The 19657-nt window shown below is 42.1% G+C and overlaps 1 protein-coding gene across 1 annotated transcript; it reads left to right on the top strand.

Moving 5' to 3' along the window:
* Positions 1–9018: 9018 nt before the first annotated feature.
* LOC139989869 (uncharacterized) lies at positions 9019–10474 on the top strand. The gene has a single exon (XM_072008544.1). The coding sequence runs from the start codon at positions 9129–9131 to the stop codon at positions 10407–10409; it is 1281 nt and encodes a 426-aa protein (XP_071864645.1). The 5' UTR covers positions 9019–9128; the 3' UTR covers positions 10410–10474.
* Positions 10475–19657: the final 9183 nt, after the last annotated feature.

The raw sequence follows: 19657 nt of genomic DNA, 5'->3' as shown, positions 1-19657 counted from the left end.
GAACAGAAAGAGTCGGTAACACACGTAAACTCTAGGGAGTTTACATACGTGTTATACCAGGTAATAAGTGACTATTTGCTATGCAAGTAATAAAAGCTATCAATAAGATGTAATACAAAAGAACGAAGCGGAATCTTTATATTTATAAACGAAATGTACAGTTCTCACAATCCCGAAGCTTCTTTTGCAATAGCTCTATAATAACGCGTACTTTCAAACAGGTCATAGATTACAAACACACCGAATCGAAACAATGCAGGTTGAATTTAATTAACGAGTAATAATAGGATAAAGAGCAAGTGAGAAAAAGGAGGAAGAATTTTTCTATTTAATCTGACCGTAAATTTGATTTATGCATAATACGATTAAACCTGGCATGCCAGTAAGGTTATAATACATGCCTTTCGAAAATAAAATGGTTCTCTTTCATAAAAGAACCCACTGTGAAAGAATCTGCAATGCCTGGTGTCAGGCTAAAAACCAGAAGGAATAACAATTGTTTAATTTTTAGAAGAGCATGCATGAAATTTTATTTGGAAGGCATTTTATTTTTATTAAACACTTCGGCTCTTAAAGCGAAACTAATCCCGATTTAAGGTAGGCAGCGAACCGAACTTCCTAGAATTCGTAAATCTGTGAATGTCGACGGTTTAAAAAGGGTGTCAGTTTGTATACCATCGTATTCTAACAGGATGTGTATGTTTTATTCTGTTTACAATCCTTTTTGATTTGATCAGAAAAAGGATTTGTCTAAAAAGACAATACCCTCTAGATTGAAGCATTAGATTCAACTAGAATCAAACATACTATAAACTCTTATAATCCAAGTTACAGTACCACGCCAAAATAATTTACTTATAATTCTCAATGAGAATCGATTGTAAATAGTCTACAAAAAAAAAAAAAAAAAAAAAAAAAAAAAAAAAAAAAAAAAAAAAAAAAAAAAAAAAAAAAATGGGAAAGGAATTCCGGTAGGGTTTATGTGGATGCACAGGACGCTGTACCGCTCGTTCGCTATGGTGAGACGTGCAACATCGTTTTTTATATATTGTATGCGAAAAACAAATTGCTCAATTTCTTACTTCTTTATGGAGGTATAAAAGTGGACAAGACAAACAAAACATTACGGTTTTATGGTTTTTTTAAGTTTAATCGTATTATGTTTATTGCGACGATCGTAAATATTTGTTGACTATTATACCAATATATTATAATTTGTTACATGTTGATTTATTTGTACAACAACATTATTTGTAGCATACTTATTGTAGACATTGAGATGCATCATTGTTGCAGGTATAATCGAAAAGAATTCATCGCTCCGCTTCTGTCCCTAATATTTAAGGTCTCTTTTCCTTTCGTTTAAAGGCCCATACTGACGGTGCGACAAATCTTACATAGCCATCGGTTTTGTCAACGTTTCCGTTTCCGTCTTTTTTTTTCTTTTTTGTGTGTGTTTCTCATACAAATTGTAACATTTCTACGGCAAATTTTCAGAACCGACTCAAATATCGTGCTGATCTATTCGCGAACCACCGGGTATACGTTTTATAGATAACGACACGTTATTCTTCGTTACGTTGAGATCTTAACGTTGAGAGCATCTACGACGCATCGTAGTAGTCAGAATATTTACACCGTGTAACGATATTAACTTGCAAACAGATTCCATCCAACGATCATTGGAGCTTGATACTTGCAAAACTGAGACACACGAGCGGTCAAGCTCTCACAGACGAACGAAACGATTTCGGCGGTGCAGTGCCGCGCTTAACTTTCTAAGTCGAGCAAATCGCATTAAAAACATATCCCGTTGTCACGATTCACAGGATGTCAGATTCTGTTTGACTTTTTCGGCAGATTTCCCGTATCCGCAAACTTCCTTCGGCCCTTCTTTTTTAAGGCTTCTTCAATCCGTTCTCGGGATCGTGGATGATCCTCGTGTAAAACCTCGTCCTCCGAAACGTTCGAAGATTAAAGCTGGTTTATCTTATTCCGACCTTTTATCCTTGGAAGTTGGCGTCTCGCGGCGTTGCGGTTCGCTTAATCCACGGATTTTCTTCGATTTTTGACACTTTCGTCTCTCGTCGCGCTTTTCCTCGACGTTTCTTAGAGCAGATCATCCGCTTGACTTACTCACCATGGCTTCGAAATACGGCGGACGCGTTATACGTTTCCTCCTCCGTGATTGTCCACGTTCCTCCCATGGCTAAGGTCGACGCTTTGCTTCGGAATTTACTTCGTGATCTTTCGATGTAAATTCTTTCTGTCTGATAAAAATCGTAATTTAGTATCAAAATCATCTTGTGTCTACTCCTTCGGCGTATACTTATAAAATAATGTTTCGATCGATCTTGAGAAACATCTTTTCGATTACCATCTTCGATCGAATAATTGTTACCTGTTTCTATCGTCAACGAGAAGCGACATGTTTATGTTGAGAATTTCGGATCTTAATAGCCGAGGTAATAGCGCATGAACGCTAAATTTACACTTGGAATTTATGTTAGAACAGTTATATATTTGTAAACTCCCTGGAGTTCATATGGGATAGGATGATCTTTTTCTTTTACGGATAGCGCGACTTTCTTTGTCTCACGGACGGAGCCACCCTCTTTTGTTTCACGGACAATCATATTGAGGGACACTCGTTTCCCAAACGTACGGACAGAGAGCAACAACATCTGAGATAGACAAGATGATAGAATAATTATTTAAAATATTGAAGATTGACGGAGGAAGATCGATAGTTCAGGACGTTGAAAATCGATTCTCGATTTTCAGCTAAACATTGCACAGAACTTGTTATTTATCGTTTATGTAATTTATTGTTCTTTATTGTTATAGATTGATATCAATTGTTGTTTACTTTTGTATTTTATTTAATTACTTTCACAATAAATCTCGATTTTCAGACTTTAGAATCGATCCCCTGAATTATCCCGAGATTTACGATCTTACATATTTATTTAATAAATATTCATTGATACACACTTGCACGCGTCTCAGCACTTCCTTCCATACGCGACTGTTAACCGACCGAACAGTTTACATTCGTTTGTTTTCGAGACGCCGCGCACACGCTACACACTGATATTCACATACAAGTAGTATTATTGCGCATTTAACCTAATCTAACGCATAAAATTATACGTATCACAATAGTGTAAAGCGCTCGAGTTAGTTAGCACGTGCTGCGTAAAACCGTATAAATCGCCGTAAACACCGTATAAAATATCGCAATAACCACGTAAATAGAAGCTTTCCATGGTGAACGTTGAAATATTTTCGCGATCCGGTACCTGTGAGTTTCGCCACGATCTGTAGGTTTTTTCTGCGATTAAACGAGAAACGCAGAAATAGCAGCGAATCGTACGATCGCGCGTAATTGGCGAGATAAATAAGCGGTTCGATTGACAGGAAACGTTGGAGACGTCGATTCGTGCGATAGGGGAGCGTCGACAATAGGTGTGAGTTTCGTCGATCTTGAAATCGCGTTTCCAGTTCGTAGACACGTGGTCGAATCGTCGTCGTGGAAGAGTCGGTTGTGACTCGCGTGCAACATAGAAAGCGACTCGGACGCGCCGCGGCAGCTCGCTTTGTTGAGCAAATATACTCGTTTGTTGGTCCTCTTCTGGTTACCTGCGCGTCGCATCGGGCCCCGTAAAGGCGGCTGCGTGACAAGGGGATGAAATAATGGGAACGCAGACGTCGTACGCTGCGGAAAACCGATTTCCTATGCCGTGGAAAACGGCCACCGGGGACAACCCGAAACTTTGAACACGCGGAACGCGCCGCTGGAAGTCAACCTTTCCAATCCCCGTGCTGCGCTCTTCTAATCATGACGTAATGAGCGACCATTCGCTACGGTTGCTCCTTTTCGCAGCTCGACCGCTCCATCCCGGCAAAAGAGATTTCACCGAATTCCATATCGACTTAAAATCTGTTCGCGCTAGCGCGCAACTTTTCGCTTGTCAGCTTCCGTTCCTTCTCACTGTTCCTGCAATTGTTGGCCGATTCCGTTAAGAAATATCGCCTTTGCCTAAAATGTTTAAGATATGAAACGTTTATCGGATTTATTAATAAATGTACATCGGTCTAAAATTACGTTTCTCGACGTTGCGATACGAGGATGTAGTTGCTTCTTTGTTGCCACGGTTCGACACTGTACGACGCGCGTAACGTAATAAACAAACTCTGAACAAAACAATTTCCCTGCAATGTGCAACCTACCACGTGCGACAAGTTCGAACCTTTCGGTACCCCCTTCCCCGACTAGTGTAAATAGACTAGTGTAAATAGACTAGTGTAAATAGACGACCAAATTTTCCACGAGTCGTTAGTAGTGCAAACGAATATCAGTATCGAGTGAGTAAGTCGGTTCACCACAGATTCTTTTTCTTACGAAATTTGTTAGAAACGTTTCGATGTTTGGTTACCACCTGTAAATACTCCATTGAGTTCAATTTTTACTAGCGTTAACTTTGCGTGGCCATTTTGTTTACTTGACATTGCCATTCAACCTGGTATTGTCCAATTACTACTCGATGATTAAACGTTCAGAGGTGGTTACTTTCCAAATAATGTTTCGGTATTGGCGATAATTTTCAGTCACGCAAAGGGATAATTTGGTAGGCGTGACTAGGAATTGGAATGCCCATATTTTGCACGTTGCGATTAGTTCGTTTCATTTCTAAAGGAAAGTACCTGGAATTAAAGAATTTCCCGATCGACCGACTCACGAGTCAGTCGATCCTTCGAGCCGTGGCGAATACGAATTTCTCCTGCCATAATTAAGCGATGAACGTCCTGGGACTAGGATTTGACACGCTCGGCAAACCTGCACTCGAGCTTTTAGGTATAGCGATGGCTTTGAACTAAAAGATCGAGCGAAAGTTTCGAAACTGATCGAGCCGATGCGACTATTATCGCAACTAAAGCAATCGTTCGAACGTTATCCGAGTTGGGAAAAATCGTTGTTCGGACAAGAATATTAATCAGAGAAAAGGATTCGGTAATCGTGACTTTCACCGAGGGAAATTTCGTTTTTTAGAGAACTTGAAATCCGCGACGTAAGTAACGCGTACCATAAATTTCGCATATTCGCGAGACATTGAATCGTTGATTCGAATCACGAGACGGTCGAAACTTTCGAGGAGGAAATTGTGGAAAGTACGAGAGCTTCGCGAAGGTGGACACAGGCAAAGGTACAACTAAATCTATGGATCACCATGGGGGTGATGACGTTTTCACGATGGGGAGTCGAACACTCTGTAGTGTATAGAGATAGCATACCAGCGACCCGAGAAAACTTCTTTGCTTCTACCGATGTCTCTTTTTGGGAACCAACCGAGGAGCAGAGTCGTTCTCTGCTGTCCCTTTTTTACGTTTGTCACGTGCCTTCTTCCTCGCAGGTACCTTTCGCGCGGACATATTTTTTCAAAAATATCAAATTTATTGGTTAATTTCGTCTGTCCCCTAGGAAGCTTTTGTGACAAGGCAACGCGATCATTGCTCGTACGTCTATCCGTATCATCTTTTAATTACGTAAGATAATAATATCGTAAAACTATTATCTTTCGTCACCGTTTACGAACTAATTTTTGAAACTACGCGATAGAAATTTGATGTTTCCAGGACGGTAAAAATAACATTTTCGCGAATGTCCGCGAGAATTTGTTGTTCGATCGAATGTCGCGTGCCTCGAACATCGATCGAATCTTTGCTCGACTCGCTCGAAGAAACCATACGTCGACTTATCGTTTATTATCCTAATTTTTTTTTTAAGTTATTCGAAATTTTCTACTTTCGTCCAACGGCCTGTTACTTAATTTTTTACCCCAGTCGATAATTTTGAAAATACGTTGAAACCTTTTGAAACAACGATATTTTGTTACGTTCGTTTGTCTAAACATTTTGTAGACTCTGTGAAACATTCTTGTCTTTTTCAGAAAAGCTTTGCTCCACGTTCTGTGTGTTCTGGTCTTTTCTGGACCACCAAGAGTTTTCCCATCGAGAGACGAAATCTACGAGACATCGTTTTCGAGAAGACATCGGTGCCTTTTTCAGAATTAACGAGCTTCGGTTGAAAAACTACCGTACGTGGTGTTACGCCCGTAAAATGGCATAGCTACGCATCAAACGTGCCGACCAGTGCGGTTAGATATCGGTCTTTGGACGTTACACCGCCAGGTAGATATTTCATCCCGATGATTCAATTAAACGACGTACGTGATTATCCGTAAGATCGTTGAAATATATAATTGTGTTAATTTAAAGTAGGCTAAATTGCCATAATTATCGCAAAAAGACTAGATCACTGTGATTTTCCATCGGTAAAATGATTAGTCACCAACGTACCTGGTATATCTATGGTTATTAAGAAACAATATATGGAATGCTAACATATTTAAAAACCCACGCGTTTAACACTAATTACTAAACATTGCTGTATTGATTTAGGAATGTTTTTCATTAAATAACGTATTATACTAAGAATTGTTTGTATTGAGTAAAGTTACAGTTATATAGTAATACATGGTAGATAAAGATTGTTTAAACTCGTTAAGAAAGAATTCGTAAAACAAAACTATTATATGGTAAATAATATGATATGATGAATATGGTATAGTATAAACAAATATGGTCAAAAGTCTTTATTTTAACGATTTGTTGAACATGCCTCTATTCAAAACAACAACACTGTATGGAAAATAATTAATATATCCGGCTCAAAGGCATTCTGCACTCAGATTAAACGCTTTTGTAACAAATACGATAACAAAGGTAATTTCCGGTCGTTTTCCACATTCTTTTACCTGATTATTCAAAGAAATATGGTATACCGTTTTGTGTAATCAATATCTCTAATTAGCCAGTGAGTTATCGTTATTTGTAACGATTTTCATTTACGTATAACACGGTATAACACACTCTAATTATAGCTAACTAGAATGGCGCTTGAATAATGGAAGATAACCCGAAAAGAAGAAGAAAGAAGGTACGAGTTCAAAGCTACGACAGACGATATAAATATACGATCTGAGTAATATACAATTGGGTCGTTGGAAAACTAGTTTTATATTATTTTTGCCGAATTACGTACGATCGATTTTGTTCTATCAAAATAAAGATCAACGACGTTCGACGAATTAGTTTTCGTGTTTGTATAAAGATGCGTCGTTTTAAGAGACGTGTCTGTAAAGGAAAGACACTTTCCCGACAACTTGGTATACATCGAACGAGTTGGACGATATCTAAATGAAAGAGAAGGGGAAAACCAGCAGCGTTCTTTAACGCCAAACCTATGGACACTTTTTGCATATCCTGTCGTGCCTGGTCGAAATAACGAGTCCTTAAAAAGAATTATTGTTTTTATAATTAAAAAGTAGTAGTCAGTTTGTTGCCGAGCGAATCGGTGTGCGAACGACTCCCATAAAACGAAGATATAAATTTATCTTTGTATAATTTCAATTATGAACTAGGAAAGATGATTAAACACGAACCGGTCGTACACATTTTTCTAAATGCATTTTTTACAAATTATTTTATTCTCGAAAGCACGCGTATCTTTTGCATCCCGAACAGATTTTCGTAGTTTTGCAAGAACCCGAGTTTGTCGATGTTTTCGATACATTTTCTTTTCCTCGATACGTAGCGTCAAGTTTTCTAGCTAATTGGAATAAAAATTCCTGCCTTTTTCTCCTGTTGTTTCTGTATACAAAACCTGGACGTTTATTCCAGCTACGTCGAGAACATCGAAAAACACCTGGACGGTCCACCTACGAGATTTCGACTCGACGTTTTTAGTTGCCATTTGGTCGTTTCTTTCGAGTTGGTCGTGCCACATCCAGATAGCCTTCCTTTTATACCGATCGTTTAGAACGGTAACTACCGTGTTATCTCGGGCGCTTTGAATAGACCGGCGGCGGTAAGGTAGACAGGCTCCGTATGTTTCCTGAAAAAAAAAAAAAAAAAAAAAAAAGAATAAAACAAAGAGTCGTACGAAAGTTAAAAAACGATCAAATTGAGCGACAATAGTAGGTTCGGTGTTAAAGAAATTATCATCGTAAAACAAGCGATCTCGCTTCTTGGCAACAACGTGCATAATAGAGATAAAGCTGTTCGTAAAGTTCATGCAGGGAACATACTGGAAGAGAAAAAAATCTCTCGTAAAAAAACAATCCGATACGAGTACTCACGCACGCATCGATGTGTCCAATTTTAATTCCGTTCTAAGAAGAACCGAAGCGGTCCGTCTGTACTCGTTACGTTAACGAAACATCGGATCGGTGCGAGACAGGGGAAAATATTTGCAAAATGGAAGAGAAGAAAAGAAACGATAATCCACTTATGAATAGATTAGCGAAACAATAGCAGAAGGGTGTATCGATTTCTGTGGTTGTACGATTCGATGGAAGAACGCTGGTAGTGGCTGGAACAGCAGCGACAAAGGGCATTCAACCCCCCACCCCCGTCAGCCCCTCTTCGGTTCGGTGTATTCACGCGCCGACGAGGAACACGGTTCCCGTGGAGAGTTGGCCGCTCGAACGCCGTACGAGGGCGTAGAAATACAGATATCGCGTTTGGATTTGTTTGTATACGGGAGTTGGCGGCTGGGAGTCGAGTCGCGGCTGCGCTCCCCACCTTCGAGGCTGGCTACGATCGGTCACCTTCGAAATCCCAGCCTCCGTTATAATGCTGCACGTTGTTTGCACAGTTTACTGTCAAACATTGGCCGCAAAGCGGCATGGAGGGGCAGAAGGACGTCGCCTGTGCGAGATACCAACGTTGGCGACGATTGGTCGGGTCAGTCGTTATACAGGAGCTCGAGGCCTGAGGAGGTGTGGCTACTCGAGGCTATATATAGGGTAGGTAGCGGGGATGACAGCAAATACGCGGCGTATCTTTAACAGGCAACATCGACCCCACGTTTTTATGCGTTGCGTCGAGAGGGGAAATAGAAATATACAAGGCGCGAAGCGTTTTCGGTCGATCGTGAAAAGTGTTTTTTGTGCGTTCAAATGCTTTTGAAAAGGGAATTTACTGTGTGAACACCGCTGTGACAGCGCCGATCGTGTTTCGCGATTGGAAAAGTGCAAATTCTTCTAGCAACACGTGTTAGAAGTATGGTGAATATGGAAGGATCGAGTGAGCAGCAAACGGTGACAGCGTCGCCGTCGCCGCGAGTTGTCCTCAAGAGTAGTTTCAGCATTCGGAGTATCCTGCCAGAGGCGTGCGCGGGAACTCCGGCACCGACCGTCAGGCGATCCGCGTCTCCGGAGATCAGTCACGTCGACGATAGCGAAGATTCGAGCGATCTCGACGTGACCGGAGACGGTGGTACCGAAACGCCACCTTTGGATTGCTCCAGAAACGCCGTCAACTCGACCAACTCGCCCGAGCAGAAGGACTCGAAGGATCGACAAGCGGACGATAAGAAAAAGTGCGAGAAGCCGCCTTACAGTTACAACGCACTCATCATGATGGCCATCCGTCAAAGTCCCGAGAAGAGGCTCACCCTGAACGGCATCTACGAGTACATAATGCGCCATTTTCCGTACTACGAGAACAACAAACAGGGCTGGCAAAATTCCATCAGACACAATCTCTCACTCAACAAGTGTTTCGTTAAAGTTCCGCGACATTACGACGATCCGGGAAAAGGAAATTATTGGATGCTGGACCCGAGCTCCGAGGACGTGTTTATCGGAGGCACGACCGGTAAACTCCGTCGAAGAACCACGGCAGCTTCCAGATCGCGATTGGCTGCGTTCAAGAGAAGCGTGGTTCTCGGTGGACTGTATCCATCGGCGTACGCTCCCCCAGGATGGCCAGCGTCCCTCTACACGCTGCCTTATCTTCATCGAGCCGCTGGTTATCCGCCAGCGACCGGAGCCTACTCCACTCCCGCTGGATATCCAGCGAGTTTATTGCCCGGCGCGGCGACCAGTTCGGCCACCAATTTACCATGCAAGCCGCAACCGTTGCCAGCCACAGCCGCATCCCCGCAACACGGTCCATTCTCCATGGAGAGATTGCTGCAGCCTCCGACCGCCGCTGGATATCCGACCGGCATCGCCGCATCAGCCATCCCCGTCTCCGGCAGTCCCTACGACTTCTACTCGACCCTCAGGTCGTTGGCAGCGCATCAACAGCATCAGAATACCGCCGCGGTGTTTGCTCACAATCAGCAGCCAGCCAGATATCAAGTGAACCAGCCTTCTCTTTTAGGGCCGGCGACATCGGCTACGGGGTCGCCAGGAAGCAGCCCGGAGCCGATGTCGCCGAACTCGCCCCCCATAACCGTCTGTAATGCCGCTGTCGTACAGCAACCAAGATCTCTGCCACACAGTCCGCCTCAACTGCTACTGAAACCGATCACAGTTCTTACCGGGAGGCAGAGCTGAACGATCTCGCTGATCTAGTTTCGGTCATTTTTCGAGTAACGCTCATACAGAGGTTACGATACCTGCGAGCAAGGCAGGTAGGTCCGAGGACAAAGTAGACAAAGAGGAAATCGACTGAGAACTTGCGATTCGTCGTCTGCTCCGGATCAGAATGCGTTCACACGCACGTGCCGACTTTATTGCCAGTTTCTCTCCTCTCGACCCGGTTAGTACGTACATGGCGATATTGTATGTACATTTACTTTCTGTTATTTGGCTAATTGCTGGAAATATTAGCTTTTAAGATACATCGAACTACGTCGAATGAGAGCAAATTCTGTGAGATTTTGTAATTCCACCGATCGTCGATACGCTGGCGGGATATGCGATCGTTAAATCATAAAAGAGTAATATACTGACTATCGTAAATATAAGGCAAGATTCGTTTAGATGATATCTCGTCGTTGATCGTAGACCGTGATATTTTCATCTTGTACGCGAATCCAAACCTATTACGTAGTGAGTTATAACTTAGAGTCGTGATATTTCAGAGTCACTTATTAAAGTATATATATAGTTGATAATTGTTATTCGTATAAGTTATAGGCACGATACGTGTCTAGCAGCGTGTATAGAATCGTTAAAATAAATGTTTAAAACATTTTTTAGAAATTTTGCCTCATAATTTACGATAACCTTCCAATTTTCTCGCATGTCCCATTAGCGATCTTTTTATTAATTCGCTCGAGATACGTTCTACGCGTAAAATCCTCTCTTCCTTTGTTTATTTATCAAGTTCGATCCCATTACCGCAAGTCCGTTATTCCAACTCCGAAAGTTCGATCTTCTTCTGTTCTTTGCGCACGGCGGATCCTTAACGGGATCATTTTTGCGTGTCACCATCGGTCTAGGAATATGCGCGAGCAATGGACCGAACGTAGTAAATTTCCACGAAGCACGCAACGAAGTTTCGTCGACGAGGATCGTAAAAGTAACAGGCAGAACCCAACGGCTGTCAAAACATAGTGCGGGATAAAAGTTTCGTTCGGGTAAAGTCAATGGATAAGAAAGTAACAAAGCAAGGTCGAAGCTTCGAGATGAGAAATTCTGTATTGGTTTAGTGCTTCAATATAACCATAAAACCATATCCTAGTGACCTTCGTGGGTATTCTTCTGTGGCCTTTGATTTCACCAAATTAGCTTGGCACTAGCCTCTTCTGGTCCAACGTAGTCGTTGGCTTCGTCCTTCTAGTCGATTCCGCATTCCTAGGGCTTCTTTCTTTTCTCTCCTCCGGTTGCTTCGCACCGTGGAGAAAACGTTCTGTTTGTTTTCTACGTTGACCTTTTCCGTTTCTTCCTACCAAGGTGGTAAGAGATATACACGTCCGATCGAAATACTCGTCGGCATCGACCTCGTCATTATCGCGACGTTGTCGATCGTCCTTTTTGTTAACCATTTGTCCATCGACTACCAGAGAGACTGGATCTCGCGCAACGTAGCAACGTGGGTTTATCTTCTACGCGTTTATCTGATTCGACAATAGCGCAAGGAAATTCTTTTAAAAGATACAGCAAACGTAAGAACATTTCGTAAATATAATGTCACGAGTTATAGTCATTTTCCTTCGTCGATGAAAGAACGAACGATTCAACGTTACGAACGCCTATTTCTTCGCTGTACGACGATAACGATCTTCTTTATCGTCCATCGAAATGTTAAAAACCGATCGATTTGTCTTCTCAAGGAACAGAGCGACTGGTTCTTGTACCGAAGGAAAGAATACGCGAAGAACGCGATCCCGCGTTACATCCGTGTTACGGTAATTCGTAGCACTTAGGAACTTTATCCTCTTTTCCCACTTTTACGTATCGCGAATGGTTCGTTGGTTAATGCTCGTAAAACTCGATAGAAACACGCAATAACCGTCACAACGTGGATCTTTTTTTTCTAATCCAATTACGTTGTCCTATAAACGTCTCAAGCTAAAATTGTACTAGTTTTCTAATTTCCATTATTTTCTCTCACTTGCATCGCAAGCAAACAAAGTTATTCGTCTTTGTATAATTTTATCGACTCGTCGCTTCTTCTTATCGCAAAAGCAAACTTCCATCGAACAATTATCGACGAACATTTTCGATACTTGATAGGTCGACAGTACGCGATTGGTATTGGTTAAAAATTAATTTACCTGCATCTCGTTAGCAAGTTTCACATCGTCGAAGGGCAACGCCGGAGATTAGGATTCGCGTAGGAACGCCGATTCGATGGAAGCTCTAGGCGGGCTACTTTCACGTGGACACGACTCGGCAGCGTGTTGTTGCTCGGTACGAGCGGTCGCTGGATATCGCTATGATACATTGAGACAATGAGGCGTAAATAAGATAATAGCGTACGCTCGCGTACGTCGAACGGAGGGTTTAAGCGTTTGAAGGGCCGAGAAACACGCGAGAAACAGAAGGAGAAAGAGATAGACGACCGATTAGGATCTGTAGATGAGATTGTGACCCGCGCGGCCTCTCCGCTCGAACACGTACTTTGCATTCTTCCAAAGCTATTCGATTCTATGCTTCGCTTTCTCCACCGCCATCGATGCGTTTTATCCTAATTACGCGTTAAATCGAACATCCTTGCGTCGGTAGCGCGCGTGAAAACGACGTTTCCAGCTTTTAACGCTGTTCCATAATAGGAACGTTCGTTTCTGCTAGATAAAAAGCAACGACTCGTAAGATGCAAAAATAGAAACTCACATTTGCAATTCCATCCTTTTTTCCAAGGCGCTGTTCTTTTCGCAGTGCATAAACATCATCGATACACGACATAGTTTGTACGGTACAGCGCGTATAACGATTTATTGGAAGAATATCGCGCCCGGAAAATTGTGAATCGCGGAGAGCGTGCGAGGATTAGGTGTTTGATAAAATTATTCTGCTGAATAAGTAAGTCAAAAATATACACGCGTATGGTAATTCGAAGTAAGATCGGTTCAACCGTGTATTTAAAGGACAAGCAAGAAACATAGAAAATATTTTCTTCGTTATCTGTCGCTCTACTCTTAACGATGTTATCAACATCGTGTCCTGTGGCGATTAACGCGAGATACTTTTACCGCGAGAATTATAAAGTAGATAACTGTTTATATGTTTCCGACATCGATCTGATCCACGTAAAAGTTTTACTAAAATTGTACGTTTTCCTGGATGCAGTAACACAAGGAGGAAGACTACGTAGACACGTACCGTGCATCGATACAGGAATTTCAAACGTCCTGTAAATTGCGTTTGATTTATAGCTTTGGCGTTTGAAATTCGTATTATCGCAACTTAGACGTTCGATTTAACGACAGCCTGGTGGCGGATCAGAAATTCTGCCTGTAATTACAGGAATATATTAGCGTGCTGCCACTGCGCATTATCACCGAACCGATAACGCTTGTCAGCGACATATAAAGCGAGATTAAACGAATGTTGCATAGCATCACGTAGTCGAAGGGGACGATAAACACTTGCGTGGTCAATTGCTCCAAGTGGCGAGTCCTCTATGGGCGTGTTACTTCTCCGGTGTGTACGATAGACGTTCTTCTCTATCCGCACGGATAAATTCGAAATAGTTTGTCCTCTGTCCACGCTTTGTCGATGCGGTTATCCTTCGTCTTGCGAGTTTTCTCTCGATTACCGCTACTTTCCATCGTTTCGTCCGATCCTCTACGCTTTAATCGCTTTTATTCTACGAATCTCTGTTCTCGGCAGCTCCGAGTCGTCGCAATCGCGAGATCACGTTCTTATCGAATTATTTATTTTACTCGAGGAAACGCGTTCCTCCAAGTTACGACGAAAGAAAAAAGAAAAAAGAAGAGAAAAGTAATTTAAACTCGCGTGTGGACGCGAGGTAAGACGTTCGCGGATTCCTCGACTTTGATTTACCAACGTGAAATTGAAATTTCTTTCGAAGGGATAGCTTTGATTTGGACAACGCGCGTAATCTCTATTTATATCTGATAACGGCGCAACAGGGTCTGCAAAACGCGTAAAGATCATAAAGTGTTCCTGGCATTTTAGTAAGTAGTCGGTAACTCGCTGAATTACTTTGCGCTATTACATTATTGTCGATGTCGTCAGCGTTAGTCGCAGAGTCGGTCTGACTAGGGTTGCCGTGATGCCTTTCGGGGCCCTTGTAATACCATTTCGCTAATACCAGATGATTGTCGCGTTATTCGCACGATAAAAAGGTATTCGCATTCCATGCGTTGGACAGTCGTCCCTTGCTATTGCCGATGAAATTGCCTTCCATCGAACCACGCAAATCGTCGTACAAAGAACACGTATACGTTCTGCGGCGCGGCCGGTTCCGTACAGCTCGCTTTCAAAATTGCCTACGGTTATTTTGACATCGCCATTTTGCGTTCTCACAAGAGTCAGGAACACGCGTAGTCTTCTCTCGGACGAAATTGGTATAAATAGAATGGGCGCATCACACATGTGCAGCGCGTTTTGGGGTGGCGCGTCAATAGATTTCAATGGCAGCGTGTTACATTATTTTCATCCCTGGATGCATACACGTATACGCGTTGTGGGGATTGTTGCGTGCAGTTTCGCCCTCCCCCTCTCTTTTTCACCCGTGTTAGAGACGCACGTTCACGCAGAGAAAGGAATAGACTGGTTTTGCTCTCGAGCAGAAGGTCTCCTCTTTCCCGCAGGGGTAGCTAACCCCTAGTCACCGAGGGGAATAACAGGCATTCCGGCCGAATTTCTAGCCTATGGGGATGCGCGGTGAGCGCGATGGTGGCCGATTTGCGGTTTATTCGGAACGCGTTCCGGCATTTCTCTTCAACCGCCTCGATCCTCCTGCCAACTTCCGCCGCTCGTTCGCCAACGTTCTTCGACGTTTCGTTTCGCCTTTACCTCGCTCAACGTTCGTCTTTGCAGCGTGTTGTTCCGTACGAGCGGAAGCTACGTACCATCGTGATTAATCTGGAAATTGCGCTACTTAAGAAGCTTCGATAGTTGTGTTTTCGTAAAGTACGGTGCGCAGAGATCGTTACTTACGATCTGCGCGGAGAAAGCTTGCCATCGTCGGAGACGTTCAGTTTGTTCCGTGTATCGTAAATCTCCACGAGTTTGATTCTAGCGAGAACGTAAATAGAAGATTGAAGAAAATTCGAGCTTAACGACTTGCAAGCGGTTCCAAGAAAACGGCGAACTGGCGCGAGAGAAGCGAGCGATGACGTATAGGCGTAATTGTCGGTCGAGTCATCGATCTTCCGCCGAAGAATCGCCGCGAGCGGAAGTCCGGTTGATTTTCGTGACGCGAACGAGCTGGATATAAGTGGTACCGCGTACAGAATGTTGACGTGGCACTTTGATTGCGGTCAATTTCGAGTAAGATTCAAGGATAGTATCAAGTACCCTGTTGGTCGGCCACGCGCGCATGACGTAAGGCCGCGTACCTATGTAAGTAGCCGTGTTCGTACTGTCGCAAGATGACTCGGTTAACTTATTTAAGCGAGGAAGAAGGGTTAAGAGAAGATGCTCGGCCGCTAACAGCGCCATATTCCTCGCCACCTCCGCACGGTTGGTAGCAATTACGAGCTCGCGATTGCTCGTCTGGAGCGAACCAGTTTGCGGGCTTTCAGTCGCGTCTCCTTCGTTCTTCGAGACGCCCACTTTCCATCCAACTATTTCTTGACGTTTTCTTTTCATTTTTTCTTACTTCGTCGATTTCTTCTTATCGTCGATTTTTCTTCCGTTCGATCCTATTTCCCCGCTAGTTCGCCTCGTAAATCCACTTTTGCTCCTAGACATCTTCACCGAGGTATCTATCGATCTCTCTAGAAATATCATCGTAAATTCGTTGTTCGAGTCGAAGGACGCGCTAGTTCAACGTTTAAGGATACACGACGTTCGCAAAGACCAGTTAAAAAGACAATGAGAACATTTCGCGTTGATGAGGAATCGTCTGATGTTGGAATTTTATCTTAACGGACGAGTAGGTTGCATTTGCAATATTTTACAGGATAATGAATATTCTCAAATAACTGATTTAGTAGGTTGAATTCCGCGCGGAATAACTCGTCGCAAATGCTATTATTATTATTATTAAATTTGTACTTTATCGTAGTCGACGTATGGAAAGCGATATGTAATATTTAAGCGAAGAATCTCGCGCAACATACGATATACATATCGCGTCTCTGTATCGTCATTAAGCAAATGGTGTACGACGGTTGGCTCGTCGTTGGATAAATTAAATTATCGAGGAATTTACGATTGTATGGTGTCGATCCATGAAACTTAATAAAACCTAGTCCGGATTCAGATGGCAGGAAGAGTAGAGACGGGATTGAAGTAATCACGTTATACAAAACAGTTAAGAGGTTCCCAGGCGCGTACCGCCGCGACAGACGGCCCGTATCTTCGTGTGGCACAAAAGTGTTAAACGAATGAATGAACGAATGAATGTACGGCCGTCGAATGGTCGAATGAATGAGCGGCTGCTCGTATGTCTCTGTTCAAACGTTAACTTTCGAGCGGAACGAGGGAGGAGAGGAAAAGGCGCGCGAGCGAACGAAAGCTTGGAAAGGATGGAAGTAGGGAAAGACAGAAGAAGAAACGAACGTTGCAACGTCGTTGAAATAAATGCTGGCAGCCGCATCCGTCTTTACATCGGATAAAGAAACGATCAAAAATTTTATTTTTGGAAAAAGGTAACGCAACACCCATCGATCACGTTATCACGATTTATTTATTTTTATTATTAACTTGTTTTCGTTGATTGTGTTACAGGCGATGTGACAATTTCGTGAACATAATTTAAACATAATTTAAACAAGAAACGAAATAAGTATATCGAACGATGTTGAACGATGTTAAAAGAAGGTGTGTGTTGTTACTTCGTTTTTACGCCTGAGACGTATTTTCCGAAGTAAATTATTCGCTTAGCTTCTGATACATTGTTTTCTCTGAAAAAAAAATACCAACATATCTATTAAGTTTCATCTTCGAAAATTTTGTAAAACCTTATATGCGAATATCGTTATAAATTATATTTAAGTGGAAAAAACGACAGCTTCGATGACTCTAAATGTAAACTTCCGTCGTATGTATAAAAACATTTATACATATATGTTATTTTAAAGCGTTTTAAAGCGTATCTATAAACACGAGAAGTACAAATTTTGTTCGAAGATGCAACTAAAAATTGAAATGAGCGATATCAGAAGCGATGCAGCGATATTTAATGAAAAAGAAAGAAAGGAATAGTATAAGAAGGAAACTTCGTGCGTGATCGAGATGAGAAGGAGAAAACGGGGGTTGAAACGCTGTTACGGTTTGTTATCCCTACCACGAGGTAGGGATAAACGGAGCGATAACGGCCGGAAATGTGTCGTGTCGCAAAGGAGTAAGGACAAAGAGCGAACACGCGGCTAAGACGCGCGAGAAAGATGCTCGTAGGCGCTTCGTTCAACTTTATTTGGCGCGATGGAAACGAGCAGTCGCTCGTTTACGCACCGAGTAAACTCGGCGAAACGCAGTTTACAGTGTTGTTCTTGTCTTCTTCTGCACCATACCAACCGACACCGACGCGTTCGCCATGATCTTGAATGACTTCAATTAGCTTCGTTTAGGCCGGTAATTGTTTCTTGAGAATTCTCGCAGAAAGCTTCTTGCAGCAGTGTGCCGCGGAATTACTTGCCACGATACACGGTGAGGGGGGAATACAGCGACACACCTAAATCTATAGAATCGGTGGAAAAACGGAAGGGAAGCGAAGGAACGCGTGGCGGACGATGAGAGTGTAGGGAGGAAATGGATAATCGGAAAGCGCGACGATCGCCGTTTTACTAAGTTGAATCGATTGTTTTATAATTTTATGATGTAACGAGTTTTGCAACGATAACTAAAAGAATAATATAATGAATTTTATTTTTGTTTGAAAATAATTTTGTATCAAGGCTACTTATACCAATACCAGTGAAAACGTTTGGTACTTGTAAAAATGTAAAAGGGTCCTGGCGATCTGTTTATCGAACCCCAATTAACCAGTTTCCTCGTTTTTTACAACTTGTCACACGTTTTTCAAATTTTTATCGCTCGATACGACGATATCAATTGTCAGAAAAATTCCGGATCGATAACTAGATCGCTAGATGCTAACGTTAGAAATATCAGACCCGTTGAAATGACTAATTGTACGATTTTATAAATACGTCGATCCTACGTAACGATACTACGTAACATGAAATCCCTTCTGTAAGAAAGTAATAAATCGCTAAATGTTAGAATTTAATCATAAAGTTAAGATTAATAATCCGTGGAAGACGTAATGTTTATGTTGAAATAATATTCAGTGATGTTTATTAAACAGAACTGCAGAATCCGATGTATATAAGCGAGTGATATAATTAACAACGTATGGAGATTGTCGAGTGTTGGCCAGTCACTCTCAGACTAGACTTAGGTAGTGACCTATGATCCCTTAAATACTTTCAACTCCACTCTCTATACGGTAACGAGTATGACCTGTGTAAGTGTCCTGTTCAAATGTCTGTGTGAGTGTCTGTGTAAGGGTATTGTGCCTATGCGTGAAATATCGTTGTATTCCAACAATAAGTATAAAAATATTGTATTATTATGTATTTTTTGGTAGAAATTGCTTCGTGTTAACTATCGCTAGTTTTAGCGTTAAACGAGGAATTTTTGTATAATAACGCTTGAATAGTACGAATGCCATAAACGGCAACCAATTATTATCAACGCCTATCGATATTAAATAGTTAAGGTTCGATAGATTTAAGAAAAGTTGAAACAGCTTTTTGAAAGCTGCGAGTGCCCTTATGGGAGAGCGTTATCTTTAAGAATACGGATATCCGTTCAAGTTGTCTTTCTAGCGAACATACTCGATTTAAAACAAGAAAACCGTGAAAATTTTCTCTATTTTGTTACTTGTCGATTACTTTATTCATTCGCGAAACTTTATTTTTTTAACTCCCGTAGTGGCACATAAGCTAAAGGACAATTTAAATCATGTTGTTGTTTTGCCTCGGAGTAGCAATATCGTTAATAATAAATAAACTCTGGGCAAAACATCGTCGCCGCAACCATCGAACAAAGACGAATTTAAATTTTCTGGCTCTCCCCCGACCAGTGTAAATAAACGGATACGATCGTAAGGAGTTCGCTATCTATCGGTTATCAACGAGTCATCAGCGATGTAATTAGCGATTTACAAACTGTCTTTAGCGAATCTGTTGGTACGAATCATCATTGTCTGT

This window comes from Bombus fervidus, chromosome 8, assembly GCF_041682495.2.
Source record: "Bombus fervidus isolate BK054 chromosome 8, iyBomFerv1, whole genome shotgun sequence".
NCBI classification, from domain to species: domain Eukaryota; kingdom Metazoa; phylum Arthropoda; class Insecta; order Hymenoptera; family Apidae; genus Bombus; species Bombus fervidus.
The sequence above is the reverse complement of the archived record's forward strand: the minus strand, read 5'-3'. Positions and strand labels throughout refer to the sequence as shown.

Coding starts and splice junctions, on each gene's coding strand:
- LOC139989869 (XM_072008544.1), top strand. CDS start 9,129: ATGGTGAATATGGAAGGATCGAGTGAGCAGCAAACGGTGACAGCGTCG.